The sequence below is a fragment of the Anabrus simplex genome, chromosome 1 (assembly GCF_040414725.1).
Source record: "Anabrus simplex isolate iqAnaSimp1 chromosome 1, ASM4041472v1, whole genome shotgun sequence".
Lineage (NCBI taxonomy): Eukaryota > Metazoa > Arthropoda > Insecta > Orthoptera > Tettigoniidae > Anabrus > Anabrus simplex.
This window is the reverse complement of record NC_090265.1, coordinates 1,698,425,988-1,698,451,132: the sequence shown is the minus strand read 5'-3', so window position 1 is coordinate 1,698,451,132 and position 25,145 is coordinate 1,698,425,988. Positions and strand designations below refer to the sequence as shown.

General features: G+C 38.6%; 1 protein-coding gene across 1 annotated transcript in view; it reads right to left on the bottom strand.

The window, feature by feature from the left end:
- The window catches only part of LOC136863856 (serine-protein kinase ATM), a 570,640-nt gene that overhangs the window by 517,843 nt on the left and 27,652 nt on the right, over positions 1 to 25,145 (bottom strand). The window contains exon 3 of the mRNA XM_068226546.1: positions 13,347 to 13,473. Coding sequence (XP_068082647.1) covers positions 13,347 to 13,473 — 127 coding nt within the window. The remainder of the gene's footprint in view (positions 1 to 13,346; positions 13,474 to 25,145) is intronic.

Sequence of the window (25,145 nt, the reverse complement as noted above, 5' to 3'; positions counted from 1 at the left end):
TTCCTTCTTTATCTGTACAGAATACAGCATGTGGTTGAAAACCTTTCTGTAAGTCCTTTATTTTCCCATAGAACTTCCGTACTTCTTGCATATCATATTCTTCCTCCAAATCTGTAATCCATTTCCTCACTGCCTCTCTCTTCTTTCTCCTACAAATTCTGTCTGCCTCTTTCCTCTTCTTCCTAAATTCTTCTACATATGTTCTTGTTTTCCTGCTAAACATTTTCTTCCTTGCTTCATTTCTCTCCTCAATTGCTCTTCTGCAATCATCATCAAACCATCCTTGCCTTTCAGTCTTTGCTTCCACTCCTAGTACTTCATCCGCAGTTTCCTGCAATGCATCCCTCAATAAAGTCCACTTTCCTTCGATGTTTTCCACTGCCCAGCTTTGTTGTTTAGCCTCCAATTTCTTCTCCATCCTGGATTCATATAACAGCGCAGTTTCGTTATCTTTCAATTTTGAGACCATATATCTCCTTGGAGCTTTCCCTTTCTTAGCAGATCTGTAAGTTGCAATACACTGCCTGTATTTTACCCATACCAAGTAATGGTCCGAATCACAATCAGCTCCCCTACAACTGTCAACTTGTAGTATGTCAGATGCATGTCTCCTATCGATTACTACATGGTCTATTTGATTAAAGGTGACACCATCTGGTGAACACTAAGTGGCTTTCCGTATATTCTTTCTCTGAAACCATGTACTCTTCACCACCATCGAGTTTTGCATGGCAAAATCAATTAGCCTCTGTCCATTATCATTTGACTCATCATGCAAACTTTCCTTCCCAACTGTCTCCCTATAGGCTTCTTCTTTACCCACTTAAGCATTGAAATCTCCAAGTATGATTTTTACATCTTGTCTTGGGATGCATTCTATTTCTTGTTCCAATTGTCCATAGAACATATCTTTCTCTTCATCCTCAGCCTCTTCTGTGGGTGCATACACACACACAAAGGTGATATTGAAAAAAATGGGCTTTCATCCTTAGCGTGCACATTCTTTCATTTACAGGTTTAAAATTCAAAACTGCTGACTTATATCTGTCATCCGCTAGGAAGCCTGTGCCACTTACTGTACCCCTGGCTCCACCACTATGCAGCACTGTATATCTACCACTTCTAAAAACACCATTTCCTTTCCATCTGACTTCCTGAATTGCTGCTATTCCAATATTATATTTTTCCATTTCTTGTTTCAGACTGTTTAGGGCTCCTGGTTTATTCAGGGTTCGTACATTCCAGGTTGCTATATACATATCATATTTCCGCTTGCATCTTCCATTTCCTCGCATGGATCGTTTACCATTATCATCAGTCCGGCTATTCTTGTCTATGAGTTTCGTAACGAGTTGATTTTTCCGACATAGGGTTCTTAGCCCCATGATCAACCCCCAACCTGGAGGACCAGGGTATCCCTCTTAGTCTGGCCTATCACCTTTGACCTTTCCGGCTTGGGTGGCCCTACCAGGAGTTTTCACTCCTGCCGGTATAGCTCTCAGGATCACTTAGGCACGCAAGCTCCCACATCACGACAAGATGAAGATCCCAGCGTGGGAGCTTCTTGTCTATAAGAGAAAGTAAATTTGTTTATTTATTTCAGCTATATTTATATTCAAATAATCTCTTATAAAATGCATACTCACTCAACAGAACTTACGAATGAATAAAACTCATCCTACCTCCATCAAAATAAAATCACCATTCTCAGAACCAATATCCAGTTTCTTGAGTGTCTTATGAACCTGCATGAGAAAGGGCTACTTTAAAGCAATTGAAGACCTTCTCAATGGATTACTGGCTTTGCTGGTCATTGTTTGAATATTGTAACATACCACAATTATATTACACTTTGCTATAAACTACTGAGTTTCCATAACACATCATTATCTTCTCTCTTTTAGTGATAAGAAATGATTCACAATAAAATTTATTTTTTTTTTGCTATGGGCTTTACGTCGCACCGACACAGATAGGTCTTATGGCGACGATGGGATTGGAAAGGCCTAGGAGTTGGAAGGAAGCGGCCGTGGCCTTAATTAAGGTACAGCCCCAGCATTTGCCTGGTGTGAAAATTGGAAACCACGGAAAACCATCTTCAGGGCTGCCGATAGTGGGATTCGAACCTACTATCTCCCGGATGCAAGCTCACAGCCGCGCGCCTCTACGCGCACGGCCAACTCGCCCGGTCACACAATAAAATTAGATTATCAATTGTTTACATTCAAAAGCTAACAGGAATATCTGTAAATGATTACAGAAAATAGTGCTTACCAATAATTTATTAATGACTCAAATTACATTCTTAACTCATCAGTTTTCCTTATTCAGAATAACTAGTAGTAATGTTATTGTTTTTAAGTCCCATTAACAAATTCTGACGGTTTTCAGAGATGATGAGGTGGCGGAATTTTGTCCTACAGGAATTCTTTCACGTTCCGGTAAGTCTACCGACACGAGGCTAGCGTATTTGGTCACCTTCAAATTCCACCGGACGGGCCAGGATCAAACCTGCCAAGTTGCAGTCAAGAGGCCTGCACCTCAATCATCTGAGCCACTCAGCCCAGCATTCAGAATTAATGTACATTGCAAAATATAAATATATAAAATGTGACAGAGATTATACAACTTGTGAAAGGGCCCGCTTTGGGTTGGCTTTACCATAAATTCTTGAGTATACACCAACCTTGTTATCATAGGTCATTATGAAACATAACAGAACATTCCTAAAAAGAATCTCCTTCTCTTTCTGGTTGTGACATAAATGAGAGTTTTGGAGGGTAGAAATGTACTTAACCCTCTTGGAACCAGGAGCCAATCTGATCGGTCGTTCGCCAACAGCTGGGAGAGGCCAGCGCTCTGCCTCCACTCCACTACTGTAAAGTGCCAGGTTGTTTTTAGTGGAAATACATGTATTTTAAAATTTGCATGTTTCTGTTCGTGTATTCTGAGGAATGTGACAACATTACTTCCATCTATAACCACGTGATAGATATCTTAGTGTTGACTTTGGAGAATGGCATCTAACATATTTTGATCATGGTTACTTCTTTGTAGGTATTTATGATAGAGATATGATTCAGGGAAGTGGAATTTTACATGCTTAGTACTTTCTTAATAAAATGCCTTACATTCAGTAAGGTGAGATTGTTGTTTAGTTGCACGTAACAACATTATCATCATATAATGGCCTCATCATCATCACCACCATCATCATCATCATCATCATCATTTCCCAACTCCAGTTTCCCGGGAGTGGTGTACAAGCGCTCGCCATCTCCTGTCTTCATACATCTTCTGTTCCAGTACATCCTCCCATTTGTGTCCTCTCTCCTCCACATCTTATCTTACAGTCTCTATCCAGCTTTTTCTTGGTCTTCCCTGTGGTCGTCTTCCTCTGAGATTAAGGTCAAAATATTTTCTGGTAGGTCTTTCCCTAAAATCTTACCGACTGCTTTGAAGATTTTGTTGTACGTAGTTGCATAGTAGACAATGTATCTATTTATCCAATTATTTATTTCGGTATCATCAGATTTATCATGTGAATAGGGAACATGCATGATCCGGGGTTTTTATTAAAAATATGCTAATCTGATTCAAAATTTCATGCAGAATTCAAAAATGTGATCAGAATGTACAAATAATAACTCCAAACATGATAAAAATCTACGAAAATGTCACGTCACGCAAGTACGCAATCTCATTGGTCTGACGTCATCGTACAGGTTGACTGAATTAGCAGACGAAATAACACATAGTGTGCTGTGAGAAGCAGGATACACTTCGCGTATTTCTACTTTATATTAGTGTCTAGTATGGTTAAATTCAAGGTCTATACATTGGATAATAATCTGAGTGGTATATTTTAGACTTAAAATGAATCCTGCGCAGACAGTGAGGCAGAAAACTTATAAATGGTGTAGAGTTCCGATGTGCAATAGCACATCGCATACCGTACCAAACAAATTGTTTATAAATGTTCCAAAGACGCTAAAACTAGGGAGAAATGGATTTTGGCAAGCCGGAGAAATGCTGGTGATATATCGGAAAAGTCTACAGTTTATTTTTTTGAAGATTTTAACGTAAGATGAATTTGTTTGAATTTTCAAATCACTTTTCCATGTCAGCTGTTCTAGTGGTAAAACTTTAAATTTTAATGTATGATGCTTTATTTAAATGCTTCAATTACATCTTGGAATATGAAAGTAATAAACAGTGCATTAAATAATGCTGATTATTAAAGTATTCTCCAAACCTAACCTATGTTTTGGGTGATCCATGTCAAGATAATAAATCAAAGGGGTTATGAACCATTTTGACAGCTCTAATTCTATCTTGCCATGGGACAGTTATGTATGTCTTTATTGAAGAGCTTAATTGGTAAAGAAATTTAGGCTATATCTAAATACTCTATAATGTAACAAAGAATAGGCGTGTACATCATGAAAGGAAACAACGTGAATTTAACAAATGTATAACTCTCCACAAAACCAATGCTTGTCTGTTGGGGTCTTATAAGTTAACAATGCTCAATTATAATAATTATCATAATATTAATGAAATAAATAACATAATTGCACACAGGTGAAAATAGTGATGTAGGTGTTTAAAATATTATCCAAATTCGCCTAAGTTTTAGGTTATACAAGCCAAGTCAATAAACCGAAGGGTAAAAATACTGCGCGAGTTGGCCGTGCGGTTAGGAGCGTGCAGCTGTGAGCTCGCATCCGGAAGATAGCGGGTTTTGAACCCCACTGCCGGCAGCCCTGAAGATGGTTCTCCGTGGTTTCCCATTTTCACACCAGGCAAATACTGAGGCTGTACCTAAGGCTACGGCCGCTTTGTTCCCATTCCTAGGCCTTTCCTGTCCCATCGTCGCCATAAGACCTATATGTGACGGTGTGACGTAAAGCAAAAAAAAAAAAAAAGAGTAAAAGTCACAGCACCCAAAGACATTCCTGTATTGAGCGACTAAAATGTCACCAGGACACTTTTCTTTCTTGATATGCGCAGCTTGTTAAAAGCCAAATGTAATTAATGTTATTGGCTTCACGCCCCGCTAACTACTTCTACGATTTTCGGAGACGCCGATGTGCAGGAATTTAGTCCTGCAGGAGTTCTTTTACGTGCCAGTAAATCTACCGACACGAGGCTGACGTATTTGAGCACCTTCAACTACCACCGGACTGAAGCAGGATCGAACCTGCATAGTTGGGGTCAGAAGGCCAGCACCCTAACAGTCTGAACCACTCAGCCCGTCTTGTGAAAACTAGATGAAGTCATATTTATCTTTATCATGTTTAACTTTTTCCCTCCACAAAGATATTTAATTCTCTTTCATGGGCCCCGGAATTGGGTAGGCCAGTTGTCCCAACCATAAATATATATTTTTTTGGGAATGATAGATAATAGCCCTATAGTACTATGATCTTTCTTTCTTTCCTTCTTTCTTTCTTTCTTTCTTAATCAGTTTATCCTTCAGGGTTGGTTTTCTCTCGGACTCAGCGAGGGATTTCACCTCTACCACTTCAAGGGCAGTGTCCTAGAACGTGAGACTTTGAGTATGGTGATGAAACTGGTGAGGAGGGCCATTACCTCGCCCAGGCGACCTCACCTGTTATGCTCAACAGGGGCCTTGTTGGAGGATGGGAGGATCGGAAGGGATAGACAAGGAAGAGGGAAGGAAACGGCCGTGGCCTTAGGTGCCTGGAGGAGAAGTAGGAAAATACGAAAAACCACTTCGAGGATGGCTGAGGTGGGATTCGAAACCCTTCTACTCAGTTGACTTCCCGAGGCTGAGTAGACCCCGTTCGAGCCCTCGTACTATTTGTTTTCAACTTTCATGGCAGAGCCGAGAATCGAAACCGGGCCTCCGGGAGTGGCACACATTAACCACTACACCACAGAAGCGGACTAGTACTATAATGCTACCTATATGTTTATGTTAGTGCTGAAATCCGATTTCTTACTTTACTAATGCTGAAAGCCCGAAAATGTAATGTTATTCTTTAATATGGGAATCAGTCTAGAAGGAAATTTTGAAAGTGATGTTATTTCTATCCAGGTTTGTTGTTATCCTAATACTATGGGTTACAGTACATTGCACGTACATAAAAGACGCCACTTACAAACTTGCTTGTTATCCGCGAATTTCTGCGGCCACAAAAGTCACATTTTTCAAGAATGATGACATCTACACATGGTAGATTGTCTGACTGTGCTGTTTTGAACCTTTCTTCTGTCATTTCGAAGTTATTCGCGATCATGAATAATAAACAATCGGCTTTTAACAACGGCTGATGCACAACGGCTGGTAGAGCTCCATGCGGTACTGGATCGTGACGTCACAGCGCGCCGCTTACGTCAAAGGCCGTTTCACTCGCCTTGCGGAAAGGCACTATTAAATATGTTTTTAATGGTAGAAAACAAGGCAACATACCACAATGCAATAAGTTTACGTACTATTTCATTGGTGTACTTTTCAAAACAAATATTTTTGAAAATGATGCATGTTCCCAATTAGAATCCAGTGATCATTTATCGGAAGGACATGTCTGTTTCAAATTTCCATTTACTTTTCAAGTGGTAATTTTGACCATTGTAGATATGCTGGACAGTGTCACAGAATTTAAGAACTTGGGTAGTATAATGTCCAAGGATAACTTAGCTAAATATGAAGTACTATCTGCGCACTTTTTAGTGATAGATTTTCACCCTCGTGCTCAATAGGTCGATCATGGCAATCTTCGAGATTTGTACTGACAACTTTTGAACACAAACTATGACTCGATTATTCATCGCCATGCGACATCTGGCGTACACTTTACGTACTGGTGTTGTTTACATAACAAAGCCACCATTATATTAGGTTAGAAGGAATATGAGTGAGGAAAATAAGCCTAGTACATCACAGGAACCACCTGGTACTCCTAAACGGAAACGACCAGCCAGAGCTATACACAGCGAGGGACGGAAAATTACAGCACACGTCACGGAGTGCTGTGCTATGGAGAAAAAAAATAAAGAGCTGCTCTTCTCCCTAAGTAAGTCTATTCAACGTGCTGCTGCGTATACGGGGAAATCCGTGGCCACTATTCAAAGGATTAAGGCATTTACTGCCTCTCACCCCGGCAAATCTCCACCCACACCTGGAAAAAAGAGGTACTTAAGTGCGCCCAGTATCCAGTATTCGGGAGATAGTAGGTTCGAACCCCACTGTCGGCAGCTCTGAAGATGGTTTTCCGTGGTTTCCCATTTTCACACCAGGCAAATGCTGGGGCTGCACCTTAAGTAAGGCCACGGCTGCTTCCTTCCCACTCCTAGCCCATTCCTGACCCATCGTCGCCATAAGACATATAGTGTCGGTGCGACGTAAAGCAACTAGCAAAAAAAAAAAGAGGTAGGTCTGCCTAACCAGTCTACCTAATCTGTTCAAACCAATATCATTATGGATAGTAGTAGGCTGTGTCATGCAGGTAGCAGGTAGGGACCCTCTTCGGAGGCAGCCCTACCCAGGGAGTGGCGCCCCTGCCTATGTGAGTCCTAGAGCACACTGACCCGGTGTGTAACATCTGGTATGGGTCCCAGCTCAGGGTTACGAGTGAAGACCTCAACGGCATCCACGGCAGAGAAGGTGGACTTCAGTACGGCGGGGATGGTGGAAGGGGCATACCCGTAGCGTCTGTACTCCAGTGGAGCGGCTACGAAAGGCGTCTGTCTCCATGTTAGGGGCGGCCTAATTTTGAACCTGGCAGTAGGTATAAAATGCCTTTGGGTGTGGCGAGCCCATCGTAACAATAGCCTATATGGACAAAGCAAATATAGTGCCTCGGAAAAGGTTAGGGCGTCCCCTGCTAAAAGCGACGCGCAGCTCTTCAGGTGCTGGGGGAACTGTGAAAAATGGGCAACCAGCACCAAACTACATCAAAATTGCAACAGTTAATGTACTGACACTGACGGGAAAGACAGAAGAACTGGTTGACTTCATGATAGAAAAAGATATAGCCATACTTGGACTGTGCGAGACCAAGAAGAGGGGTACAGGGGAGATCCCTCTGAGAGAAGGATACAGGCTGTATTACAGCGGAGGACCTGAAGCAAAAAATGGAGTGGCCATCATACTTAGAAGAGAAATCCAAGAATATCTGGAATATACAAAGTACGTCAGCGATAGGATGATGATGATGATGAGACTCCAGTTTGACAATGGCGTGAAAGATCTATTTCAGTTGTATGCCCCACAAACTGGTTGCATAGATGAACATCTAGAGGACTTATTAGAGGAAGTGGAGAGACAGATAGAAGATAAGGAAGTGCTATTGATGGGAGATTTAAATGCACAAGTTGGAATGGAAAGACAAGGAAAGGAAGATGTTGTAGGGCCATTTGGATATGGAAATGTAAATCCAGAAGGTGAGTTGTTGGTGGATTTTTGCATGAGGAATCAAATGATTGTTGGAAACACCTGGTTTAGGAAGAAGAACAGTCAGAAGATTACAAGGTATGGCTGGGGAGACAGACGGACAAAGACCATGATTGATTATATAATCATAGAGAACCTTGTAGATGTAACAGCCATGCCTGAAGAAGCCTTTGGTGGAGATCATAGAGTTGTGATAGGAAAATTGAAAGTTGGAAAGATTGAAAAACCCCAATTAAGAAGAGAGAAAATAATTAAAGTATGGAAGTTGAAGGAGAAAAGCATACAAGAAGAATTTCAAAGGGAAATAATACCCTTGGTACCCAGGACAGAGGTGGGGAATGTTGAAGAGGAATGGAAAAGATTTAAGGAAGCACTGGTTGGATGTGCAGAAAAGGTGTGTGGTAGAACATCAGGAAATGTGAAAGACAAAGAAACACACTGGTGGAATGATAGGGTAAAGATTAAAGTGAAGGAAAAGAAAATGGCATGGAAAGCATCTAAGACTGAAGAAAGTAGAAAATATGTGGAGGCAAAGAATTTGGCCAAGAAAGTAGTGGAGGAAGAAAAGAGGAAAAGCTGGGCCTTATTCACACAGACATTGAGAGATGATACGCAGGGCAGCAAGAAATTACTGTATGGTATCTTAAGAAACAAAAAGAGAGATCAAGTAAACACCAGATTTGTGAAGGATGAAGGTGGCATAATTTTAACAAAGCCAGAAGAAATAAGAAATAGATGGAGAGAGTATTTTCAGAAGCTGCTGAACATAAGAACGGATGACATTAAGAATGGACGACCAGGAAAGGCAATTAGTTGACGAATAAATGGATAAAGAAATTACAATGAATGAAATTGAAATGGCAGTAAGAAAGATGAAAAATGGAAAAACTGCTGGAATAGATGAAATTTCAGTGGAGATGATAAAGGCAGCTGGAGCTGTAGGCCTCCAGTGGACATATCGGATTCTCAGGAATGTCTGGGAGAATAAGGAGGTCCCTGAGGATTGGCAAAAAGGATAATCATCCCAATTTTCAAGAAAGGTGATAAGAAAGTTTTGAAGAACTACAGGGGAATTACTCTAATATCCCATGTTGCTAAGATAATGGAAAGGATACTGGAAAGTAGAATAAGGTTGAGGGTTGAGAAGCAGATACAGGAAAATCAGTTTGGTTTCAGAAGTGGAAGGTCAACAATAGAGCCCATTTTCATTATGAGACAACTAATAGAAAAGCATTGGGAGTACGGGAATGATATGGTGATGACATTCATTGATATTGAAAAGGCATATGACAGTGTCCCTAGGACGAAAGTTTGGGACAGTCTGGTGCAAAAAGGAATTGGACAGGGATTAATAAAAATGATCATGGCATTGTATAAGGAATGTTGTAGTTGCGTGCAAACACAAGTTGGCAGGACAAGTTGGTTCAAAATAACTAGTGGGCTGAGACAGGGAAGTGTTCTATCACCAATCCTGTTTACAATAGTAATGGATGACATGAGAATGGCAAAAGCAGCATATGGAGGAAGAGAAATGAACATGATGTTATTTGCAGATGATATTGTGATTTGGGGAGAAGACGACAGGAAGGTTCAAGAACAGTTGAATGTGGTGAATGGGAAGATTGAAGAATGTGGATTGAAAATAAGTGTAGAAAAGAGTAAAACTCTTGTTATCACTAGAGGGGAGAAAGAAGGGAAAGGTCAGATTAGACTTGCAGACAAGTCCCTGGAAGTAGTGGAAACGTTTAAATACCTGGGGAGTGAATTAATGGAGAATGCTCGACTGGATGCTGAGATTAGTAAAAGGATTCAAGCTGGAAGTTGTTTCTATCATAGTGTATGAAATATGTTATGGGACAAAGATGTGCCAATGGAAGCAAAGGATACTATGTACAAGATGTATTACGTACCCATAACAACTTACGGAGCAGAAACTTGGACAATGACACAGAAGGATGAGAGTCGAATACAGGCAGCCGAAATGAAATTCTTGAGGAGTATGATACAGAAGAGTAGAAGAGACAAAATAAGGAATGAGAAAATCCGGGAAGAAATTGGAGTGGAAAAAATGAATGATAGAATAGAGAAGAGCCGACCAAGATGGTTTGGGCACATAAAGCGAATGAGCGACGAAAGAATGCCAAAAAAGGTGATGGAAATGCAAATTCAAGGAAGGAGAGGCCGTGGACGACCACGATTGAGATGGAAGGATACCATCCAACGCAGCATTATAGAAAGAAACCTGGACTGGGACACAGTGTTGGAAGAGGAGTGGTGGAAAGACCGAAGAAAGTGGAGAGGAACCATATTTGCCCCTACCCGGCTACAGCTGGATAAAGGGAAATGATGATTATGATGATGAGTAGGTTGTCATGTGCAAGTGTTATATGATGTTCTCCTCTTTCTCGCAGGAAGAGAACGCAAGGGAAGATAGAACTGGACGATAGCGAAAAACGTGTGATAAGGGACACCATCGAAAACTTCTATACCGTCCAAAAAGTGGTGCCTACTCTGAAGAAACTGATCCCTGTGCTGGAGAAGGAAATTAAGTGGAAGTGGAGCCCAACGTCTCTCCGAAAAGTGTTGAAAAATATGGGTTTTGTGTGCAAGAAGGTCCAAAACAAACGTCTTTTATTGCTGGAGCGGGCAGACGTCGTTGATTGGCAAGCACGATTCCTCGTCCAAATAAAACATGCTAGGGAAGAAGGCAAGAAAGTGTTTTACTTGGACGAGTCCTGGATTGATAATAATATAACAACTGGAAAATGCTGGCAGAGAGAAAAAGATGTTGTGGGTGTTACAGAATGGGGATGCTCTTCGAAACGGCTAATTATTGCAAGTGTTGGATCTGAGAAAGGGTTCATTAGAGAAGCACAATTAATATTTGAAGCCAGAAGTACCCAAGGCGATTACCATGGCCAAATGAATTCCGATAATTTTTAGAAATGGTTCAAAACATCTGTGCTCCCTAATTTGCCTCCTGCATCTGTGATAGTGCTGGATAATGCACCATACCATTCTCGACAGGTGGATAAAGTACCATCACGGTATGATACACGAGTGACAATGGTCCAGTGGCTACAGGGGAAAGGCATTGTCTGCGACACAAATCAAAGAAAAGAGGCCCTGTATAGATTAGTTCAGGAAAACAGGCCTCCTGAAACAAGTTATGCTGTTGACGTCATGGCTGCTGAAAACGGTCACGTCGTCCTTCGTCTTCCCCCATACAACTGTGATCTGAACGCCATGGAATTGGTATGGGCAAAAATAAAACAAGAGTTCAGAGGACACAATATAACGGGAGACATGACAGCAGGAAACCTACGACGACTGACCATCAAGGCATTCAACTCAGTACCTGCCGAAGATTGGAAAGGGTACTGCAGAAAGGTGCACGAACTGGGAGAAGACTACTGGAGGCACGACGGTGTAATGGAATTAGCCCTGGACGATATTGTAATTAATAGTACGGCAGAGAGCAGTGACGATTGTGAGAGTGCTGTTTCTGAGGATTCAACTGAATAAAGTTGTAACATATACATATCGATTCAATCATATCGATTCAATTCCCACTTCATTTCCATTCAGTTGGCAGTACTTCCGGAACTGCGAGAGCTCGCTCTTTACTCCTCACCTCGAACAGAAATCTATCACTAAAAAGTGCGCAGATAGTAAACAGTCGAATCAGCAAAGCAATACATTTTTACCTCCAAGTAAGACAGCTACTATAGGATAAACAAGTACCACTCAAAACCAAGATGACACTGTATAAATCATACTACACCCCTATCCTCACATACAGCCCGGAAACCGCTACATTAACAAGAAAGGACAACTCAAAACTCCAAGCAGCAGAAATGAAATTCCTATGCACAATGATCCAGAAGACCAGGAGAGATAAAATCAGGAATGAAAAAGTCAGAGAAGACGTAGGACTAGAAGACTCCTTACTCCAGAAGATCCAAAAGGCAAGACTGAAGTTGTTTGGTAATGTGAAAAGAATGAGTGCCAACAGGTCTGCAATAAAGGAGTATGAAAGAGAAATCAGGGGAAAGAGACCAGTGAGCAGACCTAGAGAAAAATGGACAGACTTAGTGAAGAAGGATGTAGAGGAGAGAGGTCAGGATTGGGAGCGGATTGTGAACGAAGAATCGTTCATGGACAGAACAAAATGGAAGGGCCTCGTATACCGCACCTGGAAAACTGGAGTTGGTCAACAATGATGATGATGATGATGATGATGATGATGATGATGATGTAGATAGGCTTGCAGCTAGTACACAAGAAAAAACAGTGAACATGAATGCAATTATTGTTTCATAGTTCAACATAGAATTTACAACCACTTTGCATATTCACAATACAGTATGCACAAGAAAATTTATACAGCGGAGTCTCTTTAATCCAAAATTCTGGTTAATCCAAACAAAAGTGGGGAATAAAAGGTAATTTTAAAATACAATTTATTGTAATAATACGAAATAGCAAAAAGAAACAATGTACAAATTTGCTCAGTTTGTTTGTCTTTCATGAATGATGCAAATAGCTTATTCTAAGGTACTTACAACAGTAATTAGTACTTACTTTACAATAGATATATTTGGCATGTTCGTAAAATCAGTAATTCTTGTTTGCTGTAATGAAGTAAACAGAGAACTCACATCACTCCATCTTCATCTCTCAATGCTCGCGAAGAGCATGCACACCCATTACACCTTACAATGACATTTTAATTTACATTAGAGGAAAGACCTTGGTTAATCCAAAAATCTTGTAATCCAAATAGGTCTTGGTCCCAAATTAGTTTCGATTAACAGGACTCTCCTAGTTTATGTGATGTTGCATCATCTAATGTGAGTTCTCATTTTGATGTTATTCTACAAGTTGCTAAATACTGCTAAATATTTTTTTATTTTTTTTTTACCTTGGTTTGCTTTGTTAACAATGATAGCAGCCAATGATGAACAGTCATTTTTCCATGTCGCTCTTCTATTTTTTACTGGTGCAGTCATTGAACCCTTGGCTTCTTCTTGCTTTATCTTTTCTGACTCCTGAAAATGAATTCATAGATTACAGCAACAATTGGTAGTAATTTCTTCTATAAAGTAAGTTCTCCAGACAAAACATTAGACACCCCAGAAAAACATAGTAATTGCAATACAAAGCAGCAACAAAGAGAAAACTCTGTTATAAATCTTAAACACTTACCTGAAGAGTAAATACTGATGTGACAAAGTAGCAAAAAACGAGTCATTATGTATGGCAGCGTCCACAGACAAACAAGAAAAGTACCCCAATGGAACGAGTGTCAAATTGGACTGATCGGAATGTAACTTGAGGAAAATATATAGTTTTAACCACCTAATCAATTCATGACACTATAAGCTGAAAAGATTATTTATGTTTATGTACCATCATATCTTTTACTTATATGTAAAATAAAAGGTTTAAAGATATTTCTTATAAAATGGAATAGTGGATCGTTATTAAATGATTAGGTTGGAACTTGGCTGAAAGAAGTTGGGGTGGAGGGGGTGGGGTAAATATTTTAAAGGTAGGGGATATGAATTGGTTATGGATTGGATATTTTTGATTTGAAGTTGTATTGGCGTTGATTTTATCTGAGATTTAATTTAGATTAAGGGTGGGTTATGTTTCTCGTCAATGCCAATAATTAAGTTTACATAAATATTGAGTAATTTGCCTTTTTTTACTGTAGTAAAGAATTTCCATATCTTGATCTATAGTAGAAAAGGAATGTCCATAATCAGTCATGTATTTGCTCCTAGCTGAATATTTATTATATTTATAGAGGCGTTAAAATGTTTGAAATATCTTTTATTGACTATATGACTTGAAACTTTAACAAAGTTTGCTAATAATTTATTTTAACCGCCCTTGTGTATAAAAGTGTTTTTAATTTGTCTTACCAATGTAGTAATGTAATTTTTGTATCTGATATATTGTGTGATTTATTCTAGCTGATGATGTCGTTTAGGGGAAGAAACATGTACTAGATTTATACATGATATAGGCTTTTGGGCTTATGCCGTGTCAAGAAAATAAGGTGAAATTCTTTACGTTTCGCAGAGAACTTTGCTCTGCGTCATCAAAAGAAAATCTCGACTGTCCACAAGAAAGGCTTCTCAAACAATGAGGTGTTTCAATTTAGACGATGTAATAGAAGTGGAAATGGTATGTTCATTTGTCACCAGATGGCTCCCCGGACATGGTACAGCGCTAGCATTCGAAGCGGAAGCTGACGAAACCATCAGAATCAGTCTGAGAGGGTCACATAACTTAACATGTGTACGCACATATGAAGGTATGACATTGACACAAGCCTGGAATGAAACATCTGGCGATGAGGAATGTACGAATTTTGAAAACACTGAAACAAAATAACAATAGTGAAGGGAACTACCTATGTAAATCCTTAATGGTTGCTATCCAGATAGGGAAGGGAACTAGCTACGTAAATCCTTAATGGCTGCTATCCCTTCACTGTTATTTCATTTCGGTGTTTTCCAATTGTAGTAGTAATTGTAGTAATAATTTATATATTTTCTCTTGAGTTTTTGTTTGTTTAATGTCGTCAATCTTATGTTAATTTTAAGGACACTTCCTCTTAAGGATTACTTTGTCAATTTTATATATTTTTCATCTAAACAGTGTTATGTGGCTGAAGATGTTGATAAAATACGAAACATGTACCACTTTTAACCATTAAATTGCCTTAAGCAATCATTGTAAACATGTGGAGAGCGCGATGTATCGCGTCTAGTGATATATGATATATGAAGTTCATTTGAGTGGCTTGACGCTTTAGAAGGTTCTACATGTTATTGAACAAGAGGATACTGATACTGAAGCCGTATAAATTGAACCACCAGAATGTAATGCATTATCTGAAGAAGATCCAGATGGGGAAGATGACGGGGGTCTCGCAAATTGCCTTGCGGGAGATGAACTCCGAGCACCAATTAAAGTAGTGCTGAAACAGCAAATTCCGCACAGGAGTAGAGAATCCATGTCCAATAATGATTCCCCGGCCCGCAAAGAGAGCAAAATCATCACATCGTCCACCAACTATCTGGATGGTGGATGACCTAGTTCCCACAACAGCCCACTGCCCTAGTGCAAAATTTTCCACTTTTTTAAATATGACGCCGACCGAAATATTTTTTTGTTGTATTTTGACGATGAAATTTTAAATTTCTTGTGCTCTGATGCCAGCAAATATGTGTTTTTTTGTGGTTTTTTAATATTTTTTTAATGAAGAAGATCCTATGGTAACCCCGAAGAAAATTAAAATATTCATCACCATTTCAATTTTAAGTGGCTATGTGCAAGTGCCAGCCTTTGGTTGTGGCACCATACACAACCATTAACTCTGCTCAAGGGAGATGGGGTCACCTTCCCTATTCCTCCACTTGAGTAATTCCTGTCTGGTGCGTCCACGTCGCGGGGGTGGGCACCCTACACTTCAGTAGGCCGGAGTGATAGGATGGCTGAGTTCAGTCGGGGACCCAGTCCTGTGGGGTATAACACAGAACCCATGTCCAGGGATACGGGTGAACACCTCAACAGCAGTGAAGGCAGAAGTGAAAATCACTGGTACGGCGGATCTGGAGAAAGAGGCAATATCTGATCCCTGAGATCTGACTCGGGGCCTTCTGCCTTGCAGGTTGATAGGGGACTATTAAAGGCTAAGGGAGATAACCCCGACAGAAAAATCTTCGGAAGTGATAGGCCCAGCAAGTCAGCTTCTGAATAATTTGGAATTGCTTTCAAAACTAAACGAGGCCTCGGATGGAAATATTGTAATCACCTGAATAATGACTCTAGTTCCCTCATTGGTAATGATATTAATGACGGTTCAATACCCGATGCTCTATCACAACCAAAGAGGGGAACACACAAAACTCGATATGAGACTGAAATCAAAATTGCCACGCTGAACATTCTGACACTAACTGGCAAAATAGAGGAATGTGTAGACTTAATGAAAACAAGGAACATAAACATACTGGGACTCAATGAAACCAAGTGGAAAGGAAAAGGATCAAAGGAACTCAGAGAGGGATACCATCTATTTTGGTCAGGTGGAGATCAAGCAAAAAATGGAGTTGGTGTTGTTATGGATCATCAAATGAAAGATCATGTAGTAGAAGTAAAATATGTTTCTGATCGGATTCTTCACATAATGCTGAAATTGGATTCTTCCCAGAACATCAACATCATTCAGTGCTATGCACCACAGACTGGTTGTGAAGATGAAGAAAAAGAACATTTTGAAGAAGACATAGAGGAAAGAATAAGAGGAGATGGAACAATTATCATAGGGGATATGAATGCTCAAGTAGGAACTGTGAGAGATAGATATGAAAATATTCTAGGAGCACATGGATGGGGTCCACGAAACCCAGAAGGAACTAGACTATTTGACCTCTGCCTGAGGAACAACCTTATAATAGGGAACTCATGGTATCAAAAACAAAAAAGCCATAAGGTTACAAGATATGGATGTGATGGAAAAAGTGAATCTCTTATAGATTACTTTTTGATCGAGAAACAACTACAAAATAGACTGTTAGATGTAAAAGTGATTCCTAGTGTCTCCCTGGAAAGTGATCATAGACTCCTCATTGGATACTTAAAGTTTAACAAGTTAAAAGAAGTAAGAACCACACAGGTAAAGAAACTCAAGACCTGGAAGCTGAAGGACAATGATAGAATAATAGAGTTCCAAGAAAATATCAAAACAGTGATACCAAAGACAGATGAAAGAACAGTAGAGGAGGAATGGAAGGATCTGAAAGAAAATCTAGTAATGATAACTGGGAAGGTTTGTGGACGAACCAGTGGCACAAGAAGATGGAAGGAAACTCCATGGTGGAATGACAGAACAAGAACTGCTGTCCTGAACAAGAACAACATGTTCAGAAAATATTTCAAGAACCGGACTGATCATAATAAGAAACTATACAGGGTTGCTGAAAAACAAGCAAACAAAGTTGTTACAGAAAAACGAGAGAAGTGGTTGAACAAGTGTAGTGATGAATTGAAAGAGGATGTTAATGGTAATAAGAAAATGTTATATGGGATGATGAAAAATAGAAAAAGAGATAAAGAACACTCCAAATACCTAAGAGATGATAATGAAAATCTGATCACTGAAGATGAGAAGATCAAAGAGACTTGGAGGACTTACTTTGATGAATTACTAAATGTGAACTGCATACAGCCTATACAAAAAGACAGTACCGGTACTACCTCCTGCAAGTCTGCTCTGACAACAGGTTAGAATTAACATGGAGGATGTAGAATATGTCTGGAAATACATCAAAACTGGAAAATCAACAGGAGCTGATGAAATTAATGGAGAAATTATGAAGGCAATGGGCATTTCTGGAAAACATTGGATCTACAGACTCTTTCGTAAGATCTGGAAAATTGGGGACATACAAGTCGATTGGAAAACAGGCATCATAATTCCAATCTTCAACAAAGGAGACAGAAAGAAATGTTCCAACTGTAGAGGCATCACTTTAACATCTCAAGTTGGTAAACTTTATGAAAGAATTATAGAGCGTACAATCAGACCCCTTATTGAAGAGAACCTCTTCGAAGAACAGTATGGATTCAGGAAGGGGAGATCAACAACTGATTTAATCTTTACAGTCCGTCAGTTAATGGAAAAATACTATGAACACAGCCGAGATTTGTGGTCAGCCTTTCTGGATATCAAGAAAGCATTTGATGCAGTGAATAGAGAGAAGGTGTGGGAAGCACTGAAGAAAATTGGAATACAGGATGACATGATACACCGGATCAAGAATTTGTATGAAGATACCCGAAGTAAAGTCAAAACACCTGTAGGAATGAATGAAACCTTTGATATAAAATCTGGGTTAAGACAGGGTGGTGTTCTATCTCCTCTTCTTTTCATCACTGTGATGAACGAGATTCAGAGAAAAGTTCACCAAACCAATGGAGGTAAGAAAATGAAAGTTATATTGTTTGCGGATAATATATGCTTGTGGGGAGACTCTAAAGAAGATCTTCAAGGACAAATAAACTCCTGGGCAGAATCTGCTAAAGAATATGGACTCATCTTCAGCTAAGAGAAAAGTGAGGTTATGGTCATGAAGAGATACAGGCAACCAATGGGACACATTGAAATGGAGGGGAAACAGCTACGGATGAACCATCAATTCAAATATCTTGGAAGTGTTATCTCTGATACTGGTTCAATAGATAAGGAAATTTCCCACAGAATTCAGGCAGGTAGCAACTTTTACAAAATAGTTAAAGACGTAATATGGAACAAGAAAATACCAACAAAATGTAAGAGAGTCATATATGAAACTTATTAGGTACCAATCCTGACCTATGGTTGCGAAACATGGACCATAAGAAACAAAGATGGTAGTAGAATCCAGGCAGCAGAAATGAAATTTGTCCGTTGCATGATCAGCAAAACACGGAGGGACAGAGTCTGTAGTGAGGAAATTCACAAGCAGGTTCAAGTTGTAAGACTGCAGGACAAAATAACAGTTCAGCGACTGAGATGGTATGGACATATGCGACGCATGGGTGATAACAGATTACAAAAAAAATGTACGATCTAAAACTTGAAGACAAAAGACCAAGAGGGCGACCAAGACTCAGGTACAAGGACATGGTGAAGATTGACATTCAACAGAGAGGACATACTTTGGAAAGCATTGAAGAAGGAGAGAAGTTCAGGGACCGCAACTGGTGGAGAAGCCCCGTTTACCAACCCATCGCTGAAGATGGAACGACGTGGGATATGTATGTACGTATGTGCAAGTGCCACCATCAGAATTAGGAAGATGCATAATATTTATTATAATGGTATATAAATACAGTTGTTCACACTTCTTTTCTTTTCAGAGTATCTGACGTTGGGATTCAATGGCCTACATCACTGTATCACCCCAACAAACCAAAGCCGGCGCTGTGCGGTCGCTGGATGAGAATCCCGTGGCCGCACAGAATGCATCAAGTGTAATGTGTAACTACTTTCTGCCACTCCAAACTAGTGAAAAGTGGAAAGAGGTGACTAAAAACTGAAGCCTATAGTAGTATTATACGTATTTCCCAAAGATATTGTACCAGGAACGCTGGTCCAGCATTACAGTTTTTAAGTACATCAAACTTAAAATATGCGCCGCGTGCCAGCATAGCAGCTGGCGACAGCAAGCATGTTGCGAATGACGTTGAAGCCAGTCCCGGCTCGCCAAGGCCAAGTTGTATCATCCATAGAACCTTCCAAACATTCTATCATAAATAACTTGTACAGGAATTACAATACAAATATAACAACATCACCATATAAATCACGTTAATATCTCCAATACAATCAAGTTTAGTTAAAATCCACCTCGGATTAAGGAAGATATTGAAAGAAATGAAATAGCTGCAATCTCCACAACTCTGCTATAAAAGAGGAGCGAGAATTCAACACGACACAGTTTTGTCCCAAAGTCGAACCAGGACGGTTGGCTGATGGAAGTTCGTGCCACGATGTGACAGTACGGAATCCGAATCTACAGCCAACTTTACGAAATTACAGTGAGAAGTGACTGAAACATTTCAATAGCCTTGCGAACTTAGAATCTTGAACAGTGCATTAGGATTTGAATATCACAAAGTGATTGAAATATTTCTGCTGATGAAGATTGAACAGTGCATTAGGACTTGTATTCAAAATGAGTGAAATATTTCTGCTGAGAGCGAACGTAGAACATTGAACAGTGCATTAGGACGTGCATTTTTCAAGTGAAATCTGAATGTTAGGAAAACATCAAAACTTCACGTGTGAATTATCTTGTAATTTCACGGTATCTTTCCATGAAACCAGGACCATTAGTGAATGGAACTAATTTTCACTATCGAAGTATTCTAAAGCCTTACCAGTGTTATTATTCATGTTTGAACATAAACAGGACAGTGTGAGTGAACGGGAATAATTTCACTCCTGCATTGATAGTCTAGTAGTGCTACTTCTTGTCATATAACAGTGCGTGTGAGCGGAACTAATTTCACATGTAAAGTATGTAATTTCTTCTAAAAAAGTGAAGCAAATGCCATTCATAGTGCCATCAGTGCTAAATAAACTTTGTAAATACATGCAAAGCAATCATAAAGCAGCAGAACTCTACAAATAATTGTGTTATATTCTTCGAACATTAAAAGCAAACTATTTGTGAACAATATCATAATTTCTGCCAAGTGTCATGTACATTAAAAAGAATGTGGGTTCGATTCTATTGACATTCGGCCGCATGAAAATTTCTTTATTTTCTCAAGTGTCCAGTTTATGTGCGGGTTCGATTCTATTTTACAAGTGACTATTCTCATTTTGGTTCCGTATTGAAGTTGACGTATGTTTCAAGTATTATTACAATATTATAAGTCCACCTGTTCAATACAATACAATATGATCCACTATTTCATATGGTCAAATGTTTTTTATACATAATACATAAAAGTCAAAGGTACATGTTTCACCCTCCTTAGGGGCATCATCAGCCTATATCAATCTTAAAAAATAATAATAATACATATACTTATAAATTATAGGTTAAAATGTTGAAAAATGGTTTCGTAAAACATTATACAATAACATCTAAAACAACGATAATGCACCAAAGTATGTTAAAAGAGAGTGAAATTAACAGTTTGAAGATTAAAACGTGATTAAACGTGAGATTTTGAGAGTCTAAAACTAAAATGGATCCATATTTTTATAATATCATTAAGACTGTGAAAGCCTTGAGTATAAAAACAATCATCAAAGGGGGATGTTTCTTCAATACCCAAGTTGAATCCAAGGTGGTAAAATCACATTCAGTTATTTAAAACGGAAGTGTGAAAGTAATAAACAAGTTTAAAATGTATCTGATTGGGATATCTGAAAGTCAAGAAGAAAATGGAACTTCTGTAGAGGCGATGCTTGTGATAAAACGTATGTCAAAGCTAGCGGAGTTCGGAAATATGGTAGTCGAATGGATCTAAAAGATAGTCAAGTTGATATATAATTCCGTTGAAACATGTGTTGGAAGAAAAGTTCAGGATTTTTCGTACGGAGCGTATTAAGTACGTTGCAGCAACCTGACGTACTTAATACGCTCCGTACGAAAAATCCTGAACTTTTCTTCCAACACATGTTTCAACGGAATTATATATCAACTTGACTATCTTTTAGATCCATTCGACTACCATATTTCCGAACTCCGCTAGCTTTGACATACGTTTTATCACAAGCATCGCCTCTACAGAAGTTCCATTTTCTTCTTGACTTTCAGATATCCCAATCATATACATTTTAAACTTGTTTATTACTTTCACACTTCCGTTTTAAATAACTGAATGTGATTTTACCACCTTGGATTCAACTTGGGTATTGAAGAAACATCCCCCTTTGATGATTGTTTTTATACTCAAGGCTTTCACAGTCTTAATGATATTATAAAAATATGGATCCATTTTAGTTTTAGACTCTCAAAATCTCACGTTTAATCACGTTTTAATCTTCAAACTGTTAATTTCACTCTCTTTTAACATACTTTGGTGCATTATCGTTGTTTTAGATGTTATTGTATAATGTTTTACGAAACCATTTTTCAACATTTTAACCTATAATTTATAAGTATATGTATTATTATTATTTTTTAAGATTGATATAGGCTGATGATGCCCCTAAGGAGGGTGAAACATGTACCTTTGACTTTTATGTATTATGTATAAAAAACATTTGACCATATGAAATAGTGGATCATATTGTATTGTATTGAACAGGTGGACTTATAATATTGTAATAATACTTGAAACATTCGATTCTATTGACGTTCAGCTGCATGAAAGTTAATTTCTTTATTTTCTCAAGTGACCAGTTTATTTGCGGGTTCGATTCTATTGATATTTTGCCACATGAAGGTTAATTTTTTTTTGTTTTCTCAAGTGACCAGTTTATTTGCCTTAAAACATTTGAGTCGATTTCACTGACATTCGATACGGCATATTTGCATTTATTTTCTTATCCTTTCATGGTTTGATTAAAGTGTGAGTTCAGAACTTACACCTCAGACTAATATGCCCAATATGTACAAGGGCTTCAATGCGTGTGTTCACGCTATCCTTCAGAGTGAGTGATCTTGGCAAAACGAACTCCCAGACCACCAAGATCTTCAAGAACTTCAAGAATTTCTAAAACTTCTAGAGCTTCCCTCGTTGGAGTGGACGTGGTTCCATGGTACCGAGAGCTGATCCACGGTGAGGACGAGAGGAGTAGTGGAGCAACGCGGGACATTGCCAGCCGCATGACGGAAAAAGGTCATGCCCAATCCATCATCTACTGTACTGAGGTGATATGAACTGGAATTTCCACAATAAAACAAACGGTTTTAAAAAAATGTTTAGAATCTCATTCAAAGCAAATCCTCACACTCTCTGTACCACTCCAATTTAATGTGCCATACATGCCCTGCGTACCATCTCATGTTCTTCAAGCTTTAAGTATGGGTATTTCCTATTACAATATGTCACGTCTGAGCTAATGTTATTTTTCGGAATTCCCAAAGGGAGGTCACATATGAACCTATAAACACCGTTTGTTCTTTTGTTTATTGCTAAGTAATTTGTAAGCGATATTCTGTAACAATATTAAGCATTAAATTTCATGGTATTCTACGAGGTAACAATGTTTATGTTTCACCCAAAAGGTATGTCAAGCACCGTGCAGTACTGTACGGTACGGTACCAGACCCTCATTAGGAAACCAACCATCCAATTTTAGAAAACTGACTTTTAAATGTTTTCTGATATGTGAAAGCTGGGAATATTAAATTAAATAAATGAGTGACTTGATAAATATTATTATTATTATTATTATTATTATTATTATTATTATTATTATTATTATTATTATTATTATTATTATTATTATTGAAAGTGAAGATTGCTTTTTTTTTTTCTCATTTAGTTGTGTTAATTAGTGTCGTTTTAGGTTTTTATTTTTTATTTTCTTTATTATTTTGTTAACATTGTTTCTACTATATATTTTTCCTGCAGAATATCTTGTTCTAATTCATATGGTTCAACACTACATGGTGGAACAGTTTTACCACTGTGGAAACAATGCTGTTCAGTTTGTTCTCTCCTTTGTTTCCCGAGTCTAGCTCTACGACTTTTATGTCCAACCTCCAGTTAAAGCATCGACTTCGGGATCCTCGTTCTTCCCATTCTTTTCATGTGCTCATACCTCAGCCTTGATCGTTCTAATCTCTCTCCCACTCCGTGTACACCTAGTGTATTTCATATTCGGTCCTGTCTTGTCTTGGCCAGCAAACTTCTTATGAATTTCAACACACTTGCCATGATTATCTTTTCCCCGCTTAAGTTTCAGCTCTATACGTCAAGATTGGTACAAAGTAGTACTTGTATATGATTTCCTTGCATCGTTTTTGCACTTCCTTACTCCATAGTAATCCCCTCATACTCTGGTAAAACCCTAATTGCACTCATCTGAAATAAATACAAATTACACAGGAAATCAGGCATTATGATCTAATAAAGTTTCTAGTAATCATATAAACAACAGTGAACAACGATACCAGCAACACAATTTGCAGGGATTGTATCCTGATATAGATCACTTTTTTAGCCACTCACTGATTTTAACACAAGTATAATCATACATTATTACAGAAGTCTTGCTTGTGAACAGACAAGATTATTTCCTGAAGACGCAAAGCAAAGTTCTCTGTAAAACAATTTCACCTTGCTTTTTGATGTGGCAAAAGTCCAAAAGCTTATTATCATATCTACAATTATGGGCCATGAAAGCATCAATCTAAATATAATCATATTGTTCATTCTTCAAAAATACATGCTGTCCCTTTTGCAAGACTCGTCTATGCCTTGAAACCAGGCTGTGGACTGTCGTAGTTCAACACATAACAGCTATCAAACAGTAGACAACAGATTCTGGACCTTACATATGCCAGGAACACTGTTCAAAAGAAAATTTTTTTTTAAATAATAGCCAATTCACTGACAGACCCTTGATTAATGACATAGGGCCACGCCAAACACAAGTTTTGTATAGACCTCCAACTTCCCCCCCTCCTACTTGTACGCAAAATGCTGTCCAATTCAGAGAGCAAGATTACCCATGCTAACCCTCCAACATAGTTGTCCCTTGAAGACCACCCTGAAGAAGCACTTTGGATCCATGGCTACTATGCTGAAGCAATCATCCTGGCTGAGTCCATAGTTGCAGAAGTGACTCATTTAAGTTCCCAATGTTTTGTTTATCTTCTGTAAATAGCTATGTATTTCCCAAATAGTGTACAATATATATATATATATATATATATACACACATATACTATATCTTCTATGGACAACTTTCCAGCTTCTGCATTAATGAATGAACTGAAAACTTTAACACAGTATAAATGTAATAATAGAATGTAGGGGATGTAATATATGTATTATCACATAATGCCTCCTTGTTTCATCATGATTAAACATAAAACAAACCTTACAATTATAAACTTACATCAAATCAACTTAAATTACTATTATAATAAAGATATTTACATTGCATCTACTTCATTGTATTCATACAGATGAATTTGCAGAAATAATAATCATTGCAAATAATATACACAACTACACTAATTGTTTC